Source organism: Populus nigra, chromosome 19 (genome assembly GCF_951802175.1).
Source record: "Populus nigra chromosome 19, ddPopNigr1.1, whole genome shotgun sequence".
NCBI lineage: Eukaryota > Viridiplantae > Streptophyta > Magnoliopsida > Malpighiales > Salicaceae > Populus > Populus nigra.
In genome coordinates this window covers 9,725,675-9,742,648 of record NC_084870.1, presented here as the reverse complement: position 1 = coordinate 9,742,648, position 16,974 = coordinate 9,725,675, and the positions used below count along the sequence as shown (strand labels likewise).

Genomic DNA, 16,974 nt, shown 5'->3' with positions numbered 1-16,974 from the left:
TTTCTATTATTTCTTTTTAGAAAGCTTAATTATAAAAAGCTGATAATTTTTAATTATAAGATGTATTTTTTATTCTTAAGCAAGCACTGCCCGCACGCAATTAGACAGAAAAGGAGCTAAATTGTTGATATAACTTTTTAAGTAGTGTAAATATGATTTTTTTTTTCTTATGTACACTTCAATGAGAAAATATTTTAATAAATTATTTGTACCTTAATATATTTAATATTAATACTTTTTGGCTCTTTTAAGAAAAATATTGAGAAAAGTAGTGGAGATGAAAGAAGAAATCTTTAAATAGAAAAAAATGTGAGAGCTAAATTGTTGATATAGCTTTTTAAATAGTGTAAATATGATTATTTTCTTATGTGCAGTTCAATGAAAAAATATTTTAATAAATCATTTGTATTTTAATATATTTAATATTAATATTTTTTTGGTTTTTTTTAATAGATATGTAAGAATAACTTTTCTTCATTTTCATCTCCAAGCCAAAAATAAAAATAAAAAACAATTTTATTTAGCTTTTCCCCCTTGATTTTCTCTAAATGAAAGAGCTAAAATGACTAAAGACCCAAACATCCACTCCTTCACAAAAACAAAAGGGACTGAAAATCCTGCTTAGAGATGGAAACTACAGTCAGAGTAGGCCATTCATCATCTCCGTCCAGGCCTCGTTTTACCCCCCAATTACGATCCGTCGGATTTAAACCACCATTAGATTAGGAGACTAAGGACGAGATTACCATTGTATCGGCTTGGCTTGGATGTCCCGCATGTTCTCGGGTTGCCTCATATTTTCCTTTATCTAATTAATCAACACTGGATGGTGATGGAGATTTACCGCGGCCTCCTACATATCTATCTATTAAAATAGTCAGAAACTTTAAAACAAATTATTTAAATTTTTTTCTTTCATCACCATAATTTTTCTCAAATACTTTTCTAAAAAAACACACAGCATTAATATTAAATATATTAAAGTACACAAGAGTTGTTAAAATGACTTTGTGTGCATAAACAAAGGTTATATTTATATTATTTAAGAAGTTATATCAATAATTTAGTATTTTTAAATAGTTTTTTATGCTAGTATTGAATGAAATCCAATAAAAACAATTGCAATAGTGTTTGGTATTATGATAATAATTATTTTTTAAAATGTTTTTTATTTAAAAATTTGTTAAAATAATATATATTTTTTATTTTTTTAAAATTTATTTTTAATATTAACCTATCAAAACAATTTGAAAATAAATTTTAATTATAACAAAAGCACGGCCAGCTGCGCTAAACGAGCTCGTGTTGCTGAAGTTATGGCCAAATCTTGCGTTGTCTGACGGCCACGTTTTCTTAATTGTCTCATCGAGTCAGCAGTGACTTGAGCAAAATAAATTTGGCGAAATAAATGAAGGAGCTTTGTGTGTGTATTGATGAGGGCCATCTCATAAGCAAATGCTATTTTAGAAGAAACAATAACTAAAATAAAATGCAAATCAGGAGATCAGTGGAAACACAGAGCACCAAGTTATAATCCGGAACCCACGGATTGAAGTGTTCCATCGCCATCGCCATCGCCACCAGTGGGTGGTTGTCAGTTGTCACCATGGCTTCAAGTTACGGCAACTTCTTCTTTTTTTTTTCACAAAAAAGTAAGTAAAAAAACTTATTTTATGTAACTCCGTTGTAAAAAACAAATTAAATTTGATGAAGTCAATTAACTTCAAGTCATGTAAAAAAGAAAACCCTTCAATGTGAACTGCGCTCACCATTGTGTGGCGGCAATTGTGGAGGCTGCATCTCTTACCAAGACGCCTGGACACTTCCATTACTTCCTCTGCGCTTATGATCTTTCCTTCAAAAGCCGGAAAAGCACCTTGCACCTTTCTTACCATCTACGCCACCTTTCCCTTTTTCCGTGATATATTCTTGTAAACTAATCTGTGTAAACTACTAAATTAGAACCACTCCATAACTAAATCACGAAAAAGTGTGTTTCACTGCAAAGTTCCCATGAAATCTCAGCACCCAGTTCGTGGATAGATAAGAATAGCGCAAATGAAACACACTCATGTTAAGAAATAAAGATCATAACACGACAGATTGCATTACCAATACTACTTGATTTAGTGGAAGTTATTCAACAGAAAACATTTGTACATACCAAAACAGCAAAATACCACTCGTTCCATGGGGAGCACAGGGGAGGGTTTTACTAAAAGGGGAAGTATAAAGGAGAGAGATTGCTGTTTAGAGTGGAACAAAAAAGTAAAGCCACAAAAAATAACCAGAAAAAGAAGAAGAAGAAGAATAAGTTAGACAAAATCTCAGCTCTGTTGCAGTCTCACAGTGCACAGCAGAGATAAATGAAATTTCCCTCCTTTGAAAAAATGGCCATGTCTCTCTCCCTCACATCCCAGGATTTGCTTCTCTTTCACTTTGGATAACATTTCATTGCACCATCTTTACAACTTAACCCTCCTTCAACCAACACTTCCTGTAACATATAAAGAAGCCAAATTAGATTTCGTTAATTCTTGTTGCTAACTTTAACTTCAGATATCAAAAAAATTAAATAAAAAAAATCGAAAGGAAAAGGAAAGAAAACTGGTTTTGTCGCACCTGTGTTCTCTTGTTAGCCAGTCCCTCTTCATGAACAAAAATAGGCATCTCTTCAACAACTCTATCCAAAACCCCAGCGACCCTATCGCTCTTCTTAGGTGCAATGTGACCCCTCTTTAAGCCCAGTTTTTCCTTCCACCAGCCTGAAATCTTTGGTGCTGGGAACGCATTATCATACTCATCATCGACAAGTAACTCATCTCTTAAGGTCATTTTTCGCTGTTGGTTGGTGCAGTTATCCTTCAAAGGCAGCATTGTACCCTCGAAGAAGATTTCATCTGCAGGAATCATGGAGTCGTTTTTCACTGAGAACTCGAAATCTGTGGAAACTGGTGCTTCTCTATAACTGCTTTCATACTTGTTAGCTTTTTTTGCATCAGCAAAATCATTGGAGAAGGAAATTCTTGGGTCCATAGAGGAAAAGTAAAAGCTTTGTTGCTCACCGTTGAACATTTTCAACCATGCCATAAACTTTCAAACCAACAAAATTTGAGTATTTTTATGTTGTTCCTTCTCTTTCACTGTTTAGAATCCACATGTAGATGTTTGCATTTATATAGAGGTAATATTGTTTTATGTGTACACTTAGCAGACATCTCATGTTACTCAAATTTGTCGGTTTTTGATTAAAGATGAGGATAATACATTTTGTATTATAATTCTACAATATTTAATCACTATGAATCAATTGTTCAAAGCTAGCATTATTGACTCTAGTGTGTGCTCAGTAGGCTTCATGCAAGTGATGCTTGGCAAGCAGATAAGACCATTATGATCCTAATACTCTGCTTGATGCGGCCAGATCAAGCCAGCATTCATTTTAGAAGGACTCGTGATCATTTGACCATTAACCACAAGAGTCCTTTTAAAACACAAATTGCATATCCAAACAAGGCCGAGCCCCTCGGGACGAATCCAGGATCAGAAACATGGGGGGCCAAGAGTTTTTCTCTTTAAGAAAATAGAGAAAATAATTTTAAAAAGAAATTTTTTTAAAATTTTAAACGATCATTTTTTGTGCTGCAATCTCAAACGCATCTCTTTGAACATGTGACTTTTAGAGTTTGTGGGTTTCTCATATTCCTTTTCCTATATTTTAAGCTTAGATCTCCACTTGCATTCACCTACTAACTATGGTTTTCAAAGGCCCATGTGGGTTTGAGCTGTGATCTGATTGTTAATCCAATAACTGTAGAAAGCAGGGTCTCTCAACTCCAGTACAAAACAATAAATTTTCTGCCTTTCTTTGACTATTCATTGCAGTTGAATAGATAAAAGGATTTTTGGTTCCATCCCCTTGAATTAGGCTATTGACATTCACATGGTTAATCTTCATCTATATGGAAATTCCTATGATTCATCAAATGGGGTTTTGACAAGTGGTTGATTCTCACACTACAACTGCAAGAAGCTTTGAAAACGCGCTAGACCTTGGACTTACTTCATGGGCTTAGTGGACCCTGTCTCCTGCCTGGTCTCCCATCTTGTTAACAAAGTTTGTCTTTTATGTTTCTCTGAATCTAGCAAGAATCTAATAGAAAATTGTGTTCAACTCAAAGAACCCGCGAGATCGTTAAAAAAAAACTATGTACTTTTATCGGGTGCTTTGTATGTGGTCCAAAAATCGGCTTCCTGAAGTCTCCCTACTATGCTTTAATATGAAGCGATGACTGCAGAAAAAACAATGGGATTATTAGGCTATTCTATTTCACGACGTGCTTAATGTAGTTGTCCTCAGACGAGATTATTACAGGCAATATTTTGATGGCCTTCAGCTGTTTGCTGCTTAAATCAAGGCATAGAGGAGAAAAACTCACCACAAAAGTAATTGCTTTTATGCTTAGCCTTGCACGACCAGTAGAATCATGACAGCTGGAAACCAAGCAATTGCTTCCAAATGAAAAGTAACATTGCCTTCCTCTCAAAGCAATCCTTTCCTCAAGCAGGAAATTGAGATTGTATGAACTTGATATCTTCCCAAGTGGACTCTTCCTCACAAAGATTCGACCTTTGCACCAGATCCTACACCACTGGTTTGCTATGCCTTTTCACAACCTCCTTGCTAGGATAGTTCTGTGAATGAATCCACCACCACTAAAATCACATCTTTCCCTCCAGACTTGGGCAGGCCTTCTATAAACTCCTTGGATATATCACTCCAGTACTGTGATGGAACGGGTAGCGGCTGAAACAACCCTTGACTAGCCACATTTTCTGACTTGTTTCTAGCACGCACATCACAAGTATCAACCAATTCTTTTATTTGTTGTTTAAGATCACGGCAATAAAAGAGTGGCTTCACTATCTTGTACGTGTTATGCACAGCAGCATGCCCACCAATAGCACTTTCATGCACCTTCTGCAAGAAAACATTTCTGATAGAATTTGAACCGCCAAAGAAAATTATTCCCTTATAACTCCTCATAACCCCATCCTTGTACACTCATAATTTGGATATGTTTTCTTATCCAAAAGCACAGCAACAATTAATTCCTTCACTGCAGTATCTTCCTCATAACTAGATAACACCTCTTTAAGCCACTCAGGAATCACCATGCTTATAGCCAAGCATTCCCCTTCATCCCTTCTTGACAATGCATCCATAACTTTTTTTAGCGACGCAAGCATTCAATGTCTAAACCAGATCTATGTAGATCTCGTACCACATTTTCCTTGCCACTTCAATGCAAAAATTCATAATTCAAACCAAGAAACTTTTCAGCCCCTTTTTTCTGAATAGAAGAGTTAATCCTTTGCTCCAGCCTGTATTTCAAACTCTCATGGTCAGTTTTAATAATAAACTTCCCATGTTCCGGATAGTGCCTCCATTTTTGCACAGCCATCAAAATTGCTAAGAATACTCCTCATAAATGGATAGCCCAAAATGCTTATTGTTGAGAACTTACTGATATAGGCTAACGGTTTCCCTTCTTGCACCAGAATTGCTCCTAAGCCAAAGTCACTAGCATCAGTTTCCAGTGCGAATGGCTTTGAAAAATCAGGTAATAAAAGCACTGGTGTGGTGTTCATTGCAAGTTTTAGTCTTTCAAATGCTGCCTCAGCTTCTTCAATCCAATGAAAGCCATCCTTCTTTAATAACTCAGCTAGTGGCATGCTGATGATTCCATAATTTTTGACAAATATTCGATAATAAACCTTAGCACCATTCAACTCATCTAATAAGTCATCTATTAGAGGAATTGGAGATTTATCATTGGTAATGATATCATTGAGTTGACGATAATCCACTCAAAATCTCCATGTTCCATCTTTCTTTTTAACTAGCAAAACTGGTGAGGCAAAACGATTATGGTTGGGCTGAATTATTGCTGACTATATCATCTCTTTAAACAACATTTCTACTTCATTCTTCTGGTCATAGCAGTGCCTACAAGGCCTGGTATTCATTGGTTTATAACCAGGAATTAATGGAATGCTATGATCATAAAACCTAGTTGATGGTAAACCAGTGGGTTCTGCAAAGATATCTTGATATTCCAGCAATATATCTTTAACTGATGAGTGTACATCAGCAGTAGGTCTGGATTCCCCAGAGATAGAGAACAACTGAGTTATAACCCCATTGACGCTCTACTTCAAAAATTTATACACCTTCTCTGCTGAAATAAACTTCAGTTCAGCTTCTTCTGTCATTCCTCTCAAAAGTACCTCCTTCCCATCTTTCTTGAATAATAAGGACAATTCAACAAAGTAAAAAAAAGAAATGGGACTGAAACCTTTCATCCAATCCATTTCAAGGACAATATCACTGCCACCCAGCTTCAGAAATATCAAATTGGCAGTGCATTTGCCAAGAAAATCTTTTAGCCTTGCACGGCATCACTTTCCCATTGGCAACGGTAACGTTCAGGGGTATAGTTGGTGTTGGTAGGTTGAGGGTGGTGAGGGGTTCAAATAGCGACAGTGGTTAACGGTGCAGTTGGCTGGACGATGATGCATTCAATGAGTGCATACGTTAATCGAGTTTGTTGACTGTTGTTTAACGTGGTGGACTGAGAACTTGAATGAAGAACCAAAATAGGTCAATTACATCATACAAATGAAAAGAATTTGGCACAAATGGTGAATTCTGTCCCCCCCCCCCCCCACCCTGCTTTTCTTGTACCTTCTCAAGAAATTGTCAACTAAGAAAGGGATGAATAGAAGAAGAGGTCTTGGTTGTGCATGGACTTGATCAGATGTATCAAAGACGAAACATGCATGTTAAATTTTTAATGTTTATGTTTATGCAGTTACGGAGTAGATTAATTACTAATTCAATGTTTTGCAGGATCCTTTTTTCACATTCTTCCCGGCATGAAAGGGCTAAGAATTGAGTTCGTTAGATGAAAGAAGCTTCCTTAACTTTTCTCCGGGAAACTTTCGTTTTCCTTTAAAGGCTAAATTGCAATTCATTGATGTAGTTTTAATAAAAGCTTTAGCCACTTATTAAATTAAAAGAAGAATAAAAACATGACATTGTCGTTATAGCGTTACAGGCCACCACACAGACTTCAAATTTTGTGAAGATAGAGAATTGTGCTGCATGCAATCGCATTCATTACTATATGTAGGTATTTCAGGTGGATGGCTAAATTCAATTAGAAAGTCATTTTCTGGAAGTCATCTTCAGGACTTAAACAGAGAAAAATGGTATTTGATAGGAAATATATGTGCTGTAAATTTATATATTTTCAAGTCATAGCTTTATATTTAGTTAAGGATCTTGAAAAGTATTCCTGAGCAGGATCTCCACTTGCTTTGAAAATCATTGTGCATCGACCAACGTCAAATGATACAAACCTGAAATGCTTTTATTAATTTATTGCACAACAACACATCTCAATTACAATCACAAAGAATCCGGGACAAATAGTTAATTCTGGTCCTCCGTTTACATTTTAGCTCTTGCACCTTTAAAGAAATTGTCACTTAGGAAATTTCAAACGTTCCAAATTATGTCATCTGGTTTTGAGCAGCTGCTAGCAAGGAGGAAGATCCTTAGGTGGAGGCAAAATAGATTGATCCGGGAGTTTTCCATTTTCGACAACAAAAGCTGTTTTCAATCCCCAGCCTGTGTGCAGTTCTAGATGACAGTGCATGAACCACACCCCTGAAAAGTAACAAACCTCTTTAGATGACTAAACAACAAGAAAAACAATGAGCACAATTCTCTGCTAGTTTACGTTTAGTAAGTTGTGACATAAGAAGTTACATATTTGTGTTAATAAACTTACCTGGATTATCAGCCCTGAACCTTATGGCTGTCCATCCACCAGTAGGTACTCCAACTGTATTTCTCTCAGGAGGATCAACCAAGTTAAATTTTGCTGGGTCCCTTTTAGGATCAAAGTTTCCAATTCCGGTTCCAACAACGAAGAAATTGTATCCATGAAGATGGAAAGGGTGTGATTCAACAGTGAGAAGATTGGTGTCTTGTAGTACCAGTTGCACAGTTGAATTGTAGGCAATTTTACTAACCCTGGTGCCTAATGTAGTACCAAGATTGGCAGTAAGTGGTGCACCAGTATAATTGAATGGCGTTGGAGGGTTATCTGGGAAATCTAACCTAAATACTCCCTTGATGTTAAAGTAGTGAGCTTGAAGTAGACCAATTTGGGGCATTACAAAAGTGATGTTGTTCAAGGAGGCGGTGAGTTTTGTTCCGTTTAAGCAAGTTGGACAAGGGTTTATTCCTAGACCGATTGTGTAAAAAAGATGCCGGTCGACTATGAGAGGCACATTTGCTTGGAATTGTGGAGAGTTTAGACTTCTAAGCTCGGCATTGTAGCTACGCGCGAAAGCAGTGTCATTTGGTTCTGGTAGCTGAGGAAGGAGAGGAAGTACGGTGTTTGGGATGCCTTTATATTGCAATATAGCAGTGGCAGTTTTGTTATCTATGGAAAGCGGTGCATCCATGAAAGGTCTAGCAGCCATGAAATATCTGTTTGGTGTTTGTGTTGCTTGAACAAGAACATTTGTGGTTTGGCCGGGTGCAATTAGTATGGCTTGAGTTGTAAAGGGTTTGGTGTAAACTGCATCAATTTCTACCACAGTCATGTTGTGACCAGCAATAGCAAAGAAAAGCTCATCGTTGAGTGCAGCATTGATGATTCTCAAGAGGTATGTCTTTGCCTGTTCAACCTCCAAGGTAAATGTATCTGCCCAAAAGAAAAGGTATAGGGCATGATAAGATATCTCGGTGATCTTAATGTAGAGCATTTAGAAAATTGTTCTAAAATGTGTCATGTTATATTCAAAGTTTTACAGGTTTGATGCTAGAGGTTGTTTGGAATTACTTAGATCATTGAAATAAACCTGGGAAATTTTTAGTTGATCTATTAATCTTAAACACAGGAATCATATCCAAAAATTTGCTCACGTTTCTCAGAACATGGGAAGAGTGGTCCTGGCTTCCCATTAATGGTATGTGCGTCAGAGGCATTTGGCGGCAATCCCAGCTTGTTCCCTTGTTTTTCAATATCTTCAACGTCATTGTTCCACCATTCTCCTACACATTTTCAAGAATCGTAGAAAAGAATTAGAAATTAATTTATTCTAGATGACATGAGTTCATTTATCAGGTTGTTGATTTCTCTGTCCCACCGAAGATTATGATTTCTTCTCTATGAGGCTGAGGGAAAGGAAATGGGGTCCCTGGTTTAGGCATGATAACAATAGCTCCATAGACTGTGGCCCTTAGCCATAAGATATGTGCATGCCACCACAGTGTTCCTCTTTGACCTGTTACATTAAAATCATATGTGTAGCTATGCCCTGTCTTGATAGGACATTGTGTTATATAAGCAGGTCCATCTGCCCAGCCATTACGAAATTGCTTTAGTCCATGCCTGCAAAAACCAACATGCTTTCCCATTAGAAAAATATGCATGATCTTTCACACAATTCATGAGGTTACAAACTGGCATCCATCCATTGATCATACCAATGAATAGACATGTTATATTTGGCGTGGTTGGTGACATTCACTAGAACTCTGTCACCTTCTCTTACATATACTGTTGGCCCTGGAAACCTCCCATTTACTGTGACAATGGGCTTGGCATGACACAGCCTGCTAACATTTTTCACTTGGATCTGAAATAAACAGAAAAAGCAGAAGAGAACGTCAGCAAGAAAGCAGAAATGCAACAGAAAGTGCATGGAACGCTAGTATTGGTGTTTAAGCGCTCACATCAAACTGGTATCTCTTGACAGCGGCTTCGGCCGGATGATAAATGAAGTAGAGGTAGAGAATATAAGAAGCCCAACAAAGTTTTTTTGACAACGCTGCTGTCATTTTGTTGGTCTAAATATTTTGAACGTAGCTAAAGTGTTATTTGATGAGACAAATGGAGTCAAAATCCGTTGGTATATATAGAAAGTGAAAGGGGTTAATCGGTTTTGTTAAAGGAGGGAGGTGGTGTTGTTGAATTAGGTGGAGGATGAGTGCTGATAGCATATCAAAGCTTGCAAGGAAGATGCTGATAGGGACTTCAAGAGTCTTAATTCAGCTTGAAGAAGAGAATAGAACAGCTGAGAATCCACAGGATACATTAAAAATAGTAGTGGTATACGAGCAACAAGCATGAGAGCTACCCATAGCCAAACATGTCTAACCTGAGCTTTACCGTTAAGCTTGCCCAAATCTCTAATAAATTTCTAATCCTTGTGAATATAATTTTAACCATTTTCCGGCATTCCTAGCTCTTAATTCATGCACCTAATTTTCTTACTTTTGTTAGGTTTGATCGATAGAAGGAAAAGAAATTAAATTATGTGAAGGAAATAGAGGAAAGGGAAAAAAGTGATCACGAAACTTTCTCATGAAATAAGTTGGAAAAGAAAATTGAGAAATGATATTATTCACTATCACGGTACCTTGTGTGCCTGTTTTTTCTCGAGAATAATTCTTTCAATTTCATCCCACAAATGAGGAAATTTTTTTTATGATATAAAAGTAAACTTGAGAATCTCATCAAATGACTTCCTCCCTTTTCTCAGCATTTCCCTTCTTTTTCCAATCTCATTTTAACGTAAAAAAAAAAAATAAAGATTAAAATTCTTTTCCTTTTCACCTCGATTGACATGGCTCTTCAATTATCTGACCAATTGTGTATTTTTGAAAATCTGTAGGAATCCTAAAATCCTTCCGGGTTCATTGTAAAACATGATAGATCATGTTAGCAAAATCTACCCCTTGAATTCAAACAAAAGATATTCATTTTTCGTTAGTAAATGGTTAAAATGTTGTGGCTCATGTTTTTTATTAAATAGCTCTTTGATTCTGTATGAAAAATCTAACTTCTTGTCAGAATTAAATGGTTTAGTTGCAGCATTAAAATAACTAAGTTGTGATTGCAACCTTGCAGGGGTATCTGGAAATTTTGTTTTCTTTGTTAGAAGACAAAATTGCTCCGATGGGTACTGCTGGGACTCTAGACAGATTCAGAAATCTTCCTCACAAAATTGCTCATCGGATTCTTCTCTTTATTTCCATGGGAGAGCTTGCTCGATTCAGATTGGTTTCTAAGAGATGTAGAAGGTTGTGTTTCACCATCCCTCACCTGACTTTTGATAATAGGTGTAATGTTTTGAATATAAAGACATAGGAAAAGGCTAGAAAGCCCTTGAATGCTTAGATGTAGGAATAAATTAAATAAGGGGTATAGTAGTAATTGTATAAAGAGATGATATATATAAATAGAAAGAAGAAAAAAAAAAAAAAGAAGAAGAGATCTGAATATTTGAGAGAGCAAACCGTGAGAGAAGGGAGAAAGAAGAAGAAGAGAAAAGAGGGAAATTAGAAGGGAAATAGAAAGGAATTGAAGGGAATAAGTTTAAAGGTAAGATTTAGGTTGTTAAATGTATAAATTTGTATTATTGAGCTTTTAATTTTGGTTTTGATAAATGTTAGGGTTTTGAAAAATTGTGTTTTGGGTTCAATTGATGAATTAAATTGAATGTTATAAGGTTGATTGTTATGGGTAATTGATTAATGAGTTGATTATGGAAGATTGTGATGATTTTGAGTTATGAATTGTGTAAATGGTGAATGTTGAGTTAGAAATTTGGCAAGAACAGTAGGTAATCTGTGAGAATTCTGGGTTGGAGGTTGAAGATGATGAAAATTCAATTTGGTCCCTCAATTTTGGAAAATTACAGTTTAGTCCCCAAACTTTGGAAAATTACAAATTGGTCCCTGGAGCATATTCTGAGATTCTGAACAGAATAACATATGAATTATGGGCAGAATTACTGTTTAGATATGAAAATTTAACACATTCAATTTGGTCCTCCAATTTAACAAAAATTACAATTTGACCCTAAAAATTTGGTAAAATTCCAGAATGGTCCTTGGAGTATAATGAGATGATCTGGACAGAAATGAGGACTAATTATGGTCAGAATTTCAGTATATTCATGGATTTATGATAAATTTCAGTTTGGTCCTCCAATTAGACAAAAATTGCAATTTGACCCTTAAGAATATGATAAATTACAGATTAGTCCCTAGCTGTAATATTACCTTTTTCAGATTGGTTTGATGAATAATTAAGGGTTATTTAGTGAATTATTACCAATTTTATTATTTGTTTTATTATGGATTAAATTTCGGGAAAACCGTTAAATGTTGGGTTTTTAGAAAAGATAACTAGTTAGTTCAAAAACATTTAGGGTTATGGAATACACCCTTAGATAAGTGTATTAAATAGGTTATATATATTCTTTTGAGTCGTTTTTAAATATGTCTCCTTTATATTCAGATAATCCTGATATTCTACCGGCGGGACGTCAGTAGGATTTTCTTCGATATCAGCTTTGAGTTTTGTTGCTTTTGAGTCAGGTGAGTGGATAATTTTCCATATGCATGAGAAATAGTATAAATATTTGATTTGTTAATATGAATTGAATCATGCTTCTTGATAATATATATGTTGATTATTATCCTTATTATGATAAAGCATGATCAATTATTGAATCTGAATTCTTGATATGAACCAACATATATTTTGAATTGACTTCTGAATTGATAGCTTCTCATTTGATTGATGTCATGAGTTGAGCTTTGAGATATGAATATGTTTGTTAGATTATGATTATGAACCTATGGTATGTCAGTCAGAATACCCATGCTAACAGGGTAGTGTTAGTCTTTGTGCACATCGTATCTGAACCCTAGTTGGTCGGGGGAGTCACCAACCTGTGTGGACTGATCATCCCACAGTATGGAGCCTCATGCTCATTGCATTTTGATTTTTTGACGAACTTTACCATTTGATCTTCTTGTTATGGCCTATTTGAGAAACCCTCATATAAGAACCTAGAGCCATAATTGTATATAATTCTCATTGTTATATTACCTCGTGTGTGTGTATTGAATATTATCTATTCACTGAGTTGTTGAACTCACCCCCTCTCATTATTATTCTTTTCAGGCTTATAGCTTAATAGCAGGTCATTTTGTTGGACCTTTAGAACCTGCTTTTTTATTGTACTTTGTACCCTTTTTTTATGTCTAGTTAGTGCTCCAAAACTCTGAACTTATATAAACTCTTGTATTAATACAATTTAATTATATTATGAAGTTGATTTTGTTATTAATGCTGCGTTGAACTCTGATTGAGTTAGGATAAGCTTGTGTGTAAGTTTGGGTTCGCATAGGTATGGAACCTTAGAGGGGAACCTTGCCCATGTGCCGGTCATGGATCCGGGATTCGGGTCGTGATAATAGGACTCACCGACCTATTGATCCAGATCGTCAAATCCAACATAACTTGCTTCTTAACAGATGTATGGATCTGCGTCAGGATGATGGCATCAAGATTTCAACATTGTATCTCAATTGGTCCTTCGAGGGAAGCTATTCTTACGAAGAATTCTACGTTGGCAAATTGTTGTCTCAAGCTGCGGGTTCTGAAGTTGAACTTCTTAAGATAGAAGTTATTACCAGGTCTGATACTGCTTTTGAACTACCAGTTTCGGTCAAGAAATGCGAACACTTGACGATTCTTATGCTTATCTTGACGAACCAAGGCATTGTGAGATTTCCCTCGTTATCGTCTTCTTATTTCTACATTCTCAAACAATTAAAGTTAGAAAATGTACATCCAGAGTATGAGTTTATTAGAGATTTGGGCTCAAGCTTCTGCAAGTGATTGAAGGTTTTGCAACTTTTTAAATTGAACTGAGCTAAAACAAGTTACCATCTGCCAACCTCGCCAACACAATATCGGTGTTGGACCCATTAAGTCCCAACGCATCATGGGTGCAGGACCAGGAAGTTTACAGTTTCAAGTTTTTTTCTAAACATGGACGTTGGATACATTTCTAAGTATGAGTTTTGTACCCTTAAAAAACTGAAACTTCTTTTTAACTTTTTCTTAAGAATTTTTTTAAAGTACTGGTTCAGTTTTTTCAGCCTTCTAAGTTTATATATCTCAGTCTTTGGAGCATTAACAAGAAGAAATATCATTATTTTTGGAATTAAAGTTTTTTTTTTTACCTATTATCATTATCACTTGAAGTTATTAATTTAATCATCAAAAAGTCTTTAAATCCCACCGATAAAAATTGTTTTATAAGTTTTAAAATTTTTACTATCAACTTCATACTTCATAGGCTAAAAAATAAGAAATGTTAACATAAATATTTGATTAACTATTATCCAAGCACCGAATAACATCACTTTTAAACATTAGATTTTGGACATCATCATCATCATCAGTAATGCATGTCTTCAGGTTTTTTTTCCCTCAATGATAGACGCACACAAGACTTGTTATGTCTTACAATTTTTGCAGAGAATCCTACTCATCTTGTTTTGGCATGGTATCCTTACAACCTTGGTTCTTCTATAACACTCTCCGCACCTAAACTTAAGAATATTTTATGGTATGGATATCCCGTCAATATTTATCAATCTTATACGATATCAGCGTTTTTGGAACGTTTCAATTGAATTTCACTAGCCTTTCACTAGCCTTCCTTACACATGTCTTCCCGATTTATCGCAAGTTCTCCATTGTGGCTTACATCAGATTGTTCAGAAGAAGAAAAAAAGGCCATCGAGCTGTGTGTGTGAGAGAAAAAGATATAGTGAGTGGTGTGAGTATAACTAAAAGAAAGGAGTGTCCAGAGTGGAAATATTTAAGAACTTACCTTTTGGTGCATCATAGAAGGTGTGCAAGTGTTATTATAATAAAAAGTTAGCAGCACTACTGCTGTCCTAAATCGCACAAGTGGTATCAGAGCCTTGCGCCAAGTTCAACATTTAATCACAGCTTTTGTCCAAATCAATCCCAACAATAGGAACACCTAATATGAAATCCCTGCGCCTATTGGAACGCTGGCCTCTGCCTTTTTCTTCTTCTCTCAAGCACAAACTATTTTAGTTTTCTTTTCCAAGACCATTATTTCACTGGCATGCTAGGCCCATTTAATGGTGTAAGACATTTTCTGTGTTATGAAAAACAATTTTCACTTTAAGTTGTGTGTGAGTTTTCAAGTAATTGGGGAGAATTTTTATTCAATCTTTGATCCAAGTCTACAGGTCGATTTTCTGATGATAATCCATAAAAGGCTGAACCTCCTGTCTATGTTGATGTTATAAGATAATTGTAAAATATTTTATTCTGTAATACTCTGAGAAGTTCAGATTTGGTTGGAAAGTTCTGCTTTAGTGTGTTTTAACAACCTGCCAATTCTTTTCTCACAGGCTTCAAGTAACGCCATTAGTTCATGCATGGAGAGTTTGGCGATATCTACGGATTCTTGTATTTCTGCAACAACATGCTCAAATTTCCGGGGCAAATTCTTAGTTCCTTCCCGGTATTTGTTTGTTGGATTTCCATGAATTCAAAACTAGATTATTAAAATTTCTCCAGGGTTTGGAGCTGCATAGAAACAATCTTGTTGTGCTTCCTTGAAATATCTGTATATAACTTCCTGGGTAGTGGGCAGCCATTGCCTTCTATGCCCCAAAAGTCGAGGATAAATGTTTCTCTTGTATTGTTTTAATTGCAGAGTCTCCTGTCAAAAGGACGCCTCTGAATTCTGCAAGTCTTTAGAAAACATTTGGAACAGCCTACGAAGAGGGAGACTGGGATGATTGGTCAACAAGTTTTTACTAAGAAAAAGGCATTGATAATCTCTGTAGACGTGCTTGTAAAATATCAAAGAACTGCGCGCCAAATTCCTGGTTATACTGTTTTTCTTTTTTGCCAAATTCCATTTCCATTTGGCATTTACGCGTATTGATTATTAAAAATGGATTTTTTTTCTCTTTAAAGTCAAGTACTCGTATATATAAAAAGAAAGTTCCTATGATTTTATAACATAAGCAAGTATATAGAATAAGGGTTTTTTTTTTATATTTTTATTTTTATTTTGCGAATCCCAAATGATAAGAAAAAAAGCATATAAAAAGAAGTTATTATCATGATTAATGAGATAACCAAGCAAAGGATTCTAGAGAGAAAAAAAGCTTCTACGCGAAGTTTTGACCGGAGCACATACATAGAAAATCAGAGAGGATACAAATAAGAGAATTGGATTTCCGCAAGCATGACCCTCCATCTTAACCACTAGTCATAGATCGAGTCATCATTGTCATAAACTCGTCCATGTTAACCATACCATCACCATCAATGTCCACTGCGTTCACCATTCTCCGGCAATCCTCTAGGCTGCACCTCTCACCAAGACGCCTCAGGACTTCCATAACTTCCTCTGCACTTATCTTACCATCTCCGTTCGAATCAAATGTCTGGAAAGCAGTCTGTATGTCTGTTGTCCTAATTCCTCCTCCCTTCTTCTGCGCTTCCACAAACTCTTTGAAATCAATGAATCCATCTCCATCCAAATCAACAACCTGGAAAATTTTTGGCACTTCTCCAAGCGTGTTACCCTGTCCCAACGCTCTCAGGGTATCCTTGTACTCTTGCTGAGAAATCTTGCCATCTTTGTTGGAATCAAATTTATCAAAAACTTGCCTCATTTCCTTCATATTTGGCTGGAAAGTGGACAGTATGCCAGAGCTTTGTCTATCCCGGGAAGAAAACAATCGAGATGGCTTTCGCAAAAACTTGTTCCTTGAAAGCTTGTACTGGAACTCTAGAAAGCTAAGGTTTGCCATTTCCCTGTTGATGTTGGGAGAACAGTTGATAGCTGCAAAGTTTTACTCGGCCGTGAACACTATAACAGCTGATGTATTTGATGCCTATGGCCAAGGACACATGGAAGATGACCATATATTTAAAGCTTGCATAGAGGAAAAAGTCATTTTTTCCTTGCAAGCAAATACATCATAAGATTCTGAACTGAAACATAAGATAAACAAAGAACAAAGCT

General features: G+C 35.9%; 3 protein-coding genes and 1 long non-coding RNA gene across 5 annotated transcripts; 1 reads left to right on the top strand and 3 right to left on the bottom strand.

The window, feature by feature from the left end:
• Positions 1–2,103: 2,103 nt before the first annotated feature.
• Positions 2,104–3,163, bottom strand: LOC133680596 (uncharacterized). The gene is made up of 2 exons (XM_062103619.1): positions 2,623–3,163; positions 2,104–2,497 (listed from the first exon to the last, which is right to left on the bottom strand). Exons 1-2 carry the CDS (start codon positions 3,088–3,090, stop codon positions 2,435–2,437), a joined length of 531 nt encoding a protein of 176 aa, XP_061959603.1. The 5' UTR covers positions 3,091–3,163; the 3' UTR covers positions 2,104–2,434.
• A 4,252-nt stretch (positions 3,164–7,415) lies between these two features.
• On the bottom strand, positions 7,416–9,956 carry LOC133679790 (laccase-11-like). Its single transcript, XM_062102486.1, has 6 exons — positions 9,818–9,956; positions 9,569–9,720; positions 9,229–9,473; positions 9,005–9,133; positions 7,860–8,783; positions 7,416–7,735 (listed from the first exon to the last, which is right to left on the bottom strand). The coding sequence occupies exons 1-6, from the start codon at positions 9,920–9,922 to the stop codon at positions 7,605–7,607; spliced, it is 1,686 nt and encodes a 561-aa protein (XP_061958470.1). The 5' UTR covers positions 9,923–9,956; the 3' UTR covers positions 7,416–7,604.
• Positions 9,957–11,367: 1,411 nt separating this feature from the next.
• Positions 11,368–14,004, top strand: LOC133679164 (uncharacterized). Of its 2 annotated transcripts, none has more exons than XR_009836119.1 (3): positions 11,368–11,468; positions 12,390–12,469; positions 13,255–14,004. It is a non-coding gene; the product is annotated as an uncharacterized LOC133679164 (long non-coding RNA). The 2 variants fall into 2 exon arrangements; XR_009836118.1 differs by lacking the exon at positions 13,255–14,004 and adding an exon at positions 13,062–13,227.
• Positions 14,005–16,044: 2,040 nt separating this feature from the next.
• Positions 16,045–16,925, bottom strand: LOC133680656 (calmodulin-like protein 30). Its single transcript, XM_062103691.1, has one exon. It carries the CDS (start codon positions 16,757–16,759, stop codon positions 16,202–16,204), a length of 558 nt encoding a protein of 185 aa, XP_061959675.1. The 5' UTR covers positions 16,760–16,925; the 3' UTR covers positions 16,045–16,201.
• Between the last annotated feature and the right edge of the window lie 49 nt (positions 16,926–16,974).

Excerpts from the sequence above, each read along its gene's own strand:
- LOC133679790 (XM_062102486.1), bottom strand. The coding sequence starts at position 9,922 with ATGACAGCAGCGTTGTCAAAAAAACTTTGTTGGGCTTCTTATATTCTC. Across the intron at positions 9,721-9,817 it reads TCAAGAGATACCAGTTTGAT|ATCCAAGTGAAAAATGTTAG; the intron begins GTGAGCGCTTAA and ends TGTTTATTTCAG. Across the intron at positions 9,134-9,228 it reads AGAAGAAATCATAATCTTCG|GAGAATGGTGGAACAATGAC; the intron begins GTGGGACAGAGA and ends GAAAATGTGTAG.
- LOC133680656 (XM_062103691.1), bottom strand. The coding sequence starts at position 16,759 with ATGGCAAACCTTAGCTTTCTAGAGTTCCAGTACAAGCTTTCAAGGAAC.
- LOC133680596 (XM_062103619.1), bottom strand. The coding sequence starts at position 3,090 with ATGGCATGGTTGAAAATGTTCAACGGTGAGCAACAAAGCTTTTACTTT. Across the intron at positions 2,498-2,622 it reads TGGCTAACAAGAGAACACAG|GAAGTGTTGGTTGAAGGAGG; the intron begins GTGCGACAAAAC and ends TATATGTTACAG.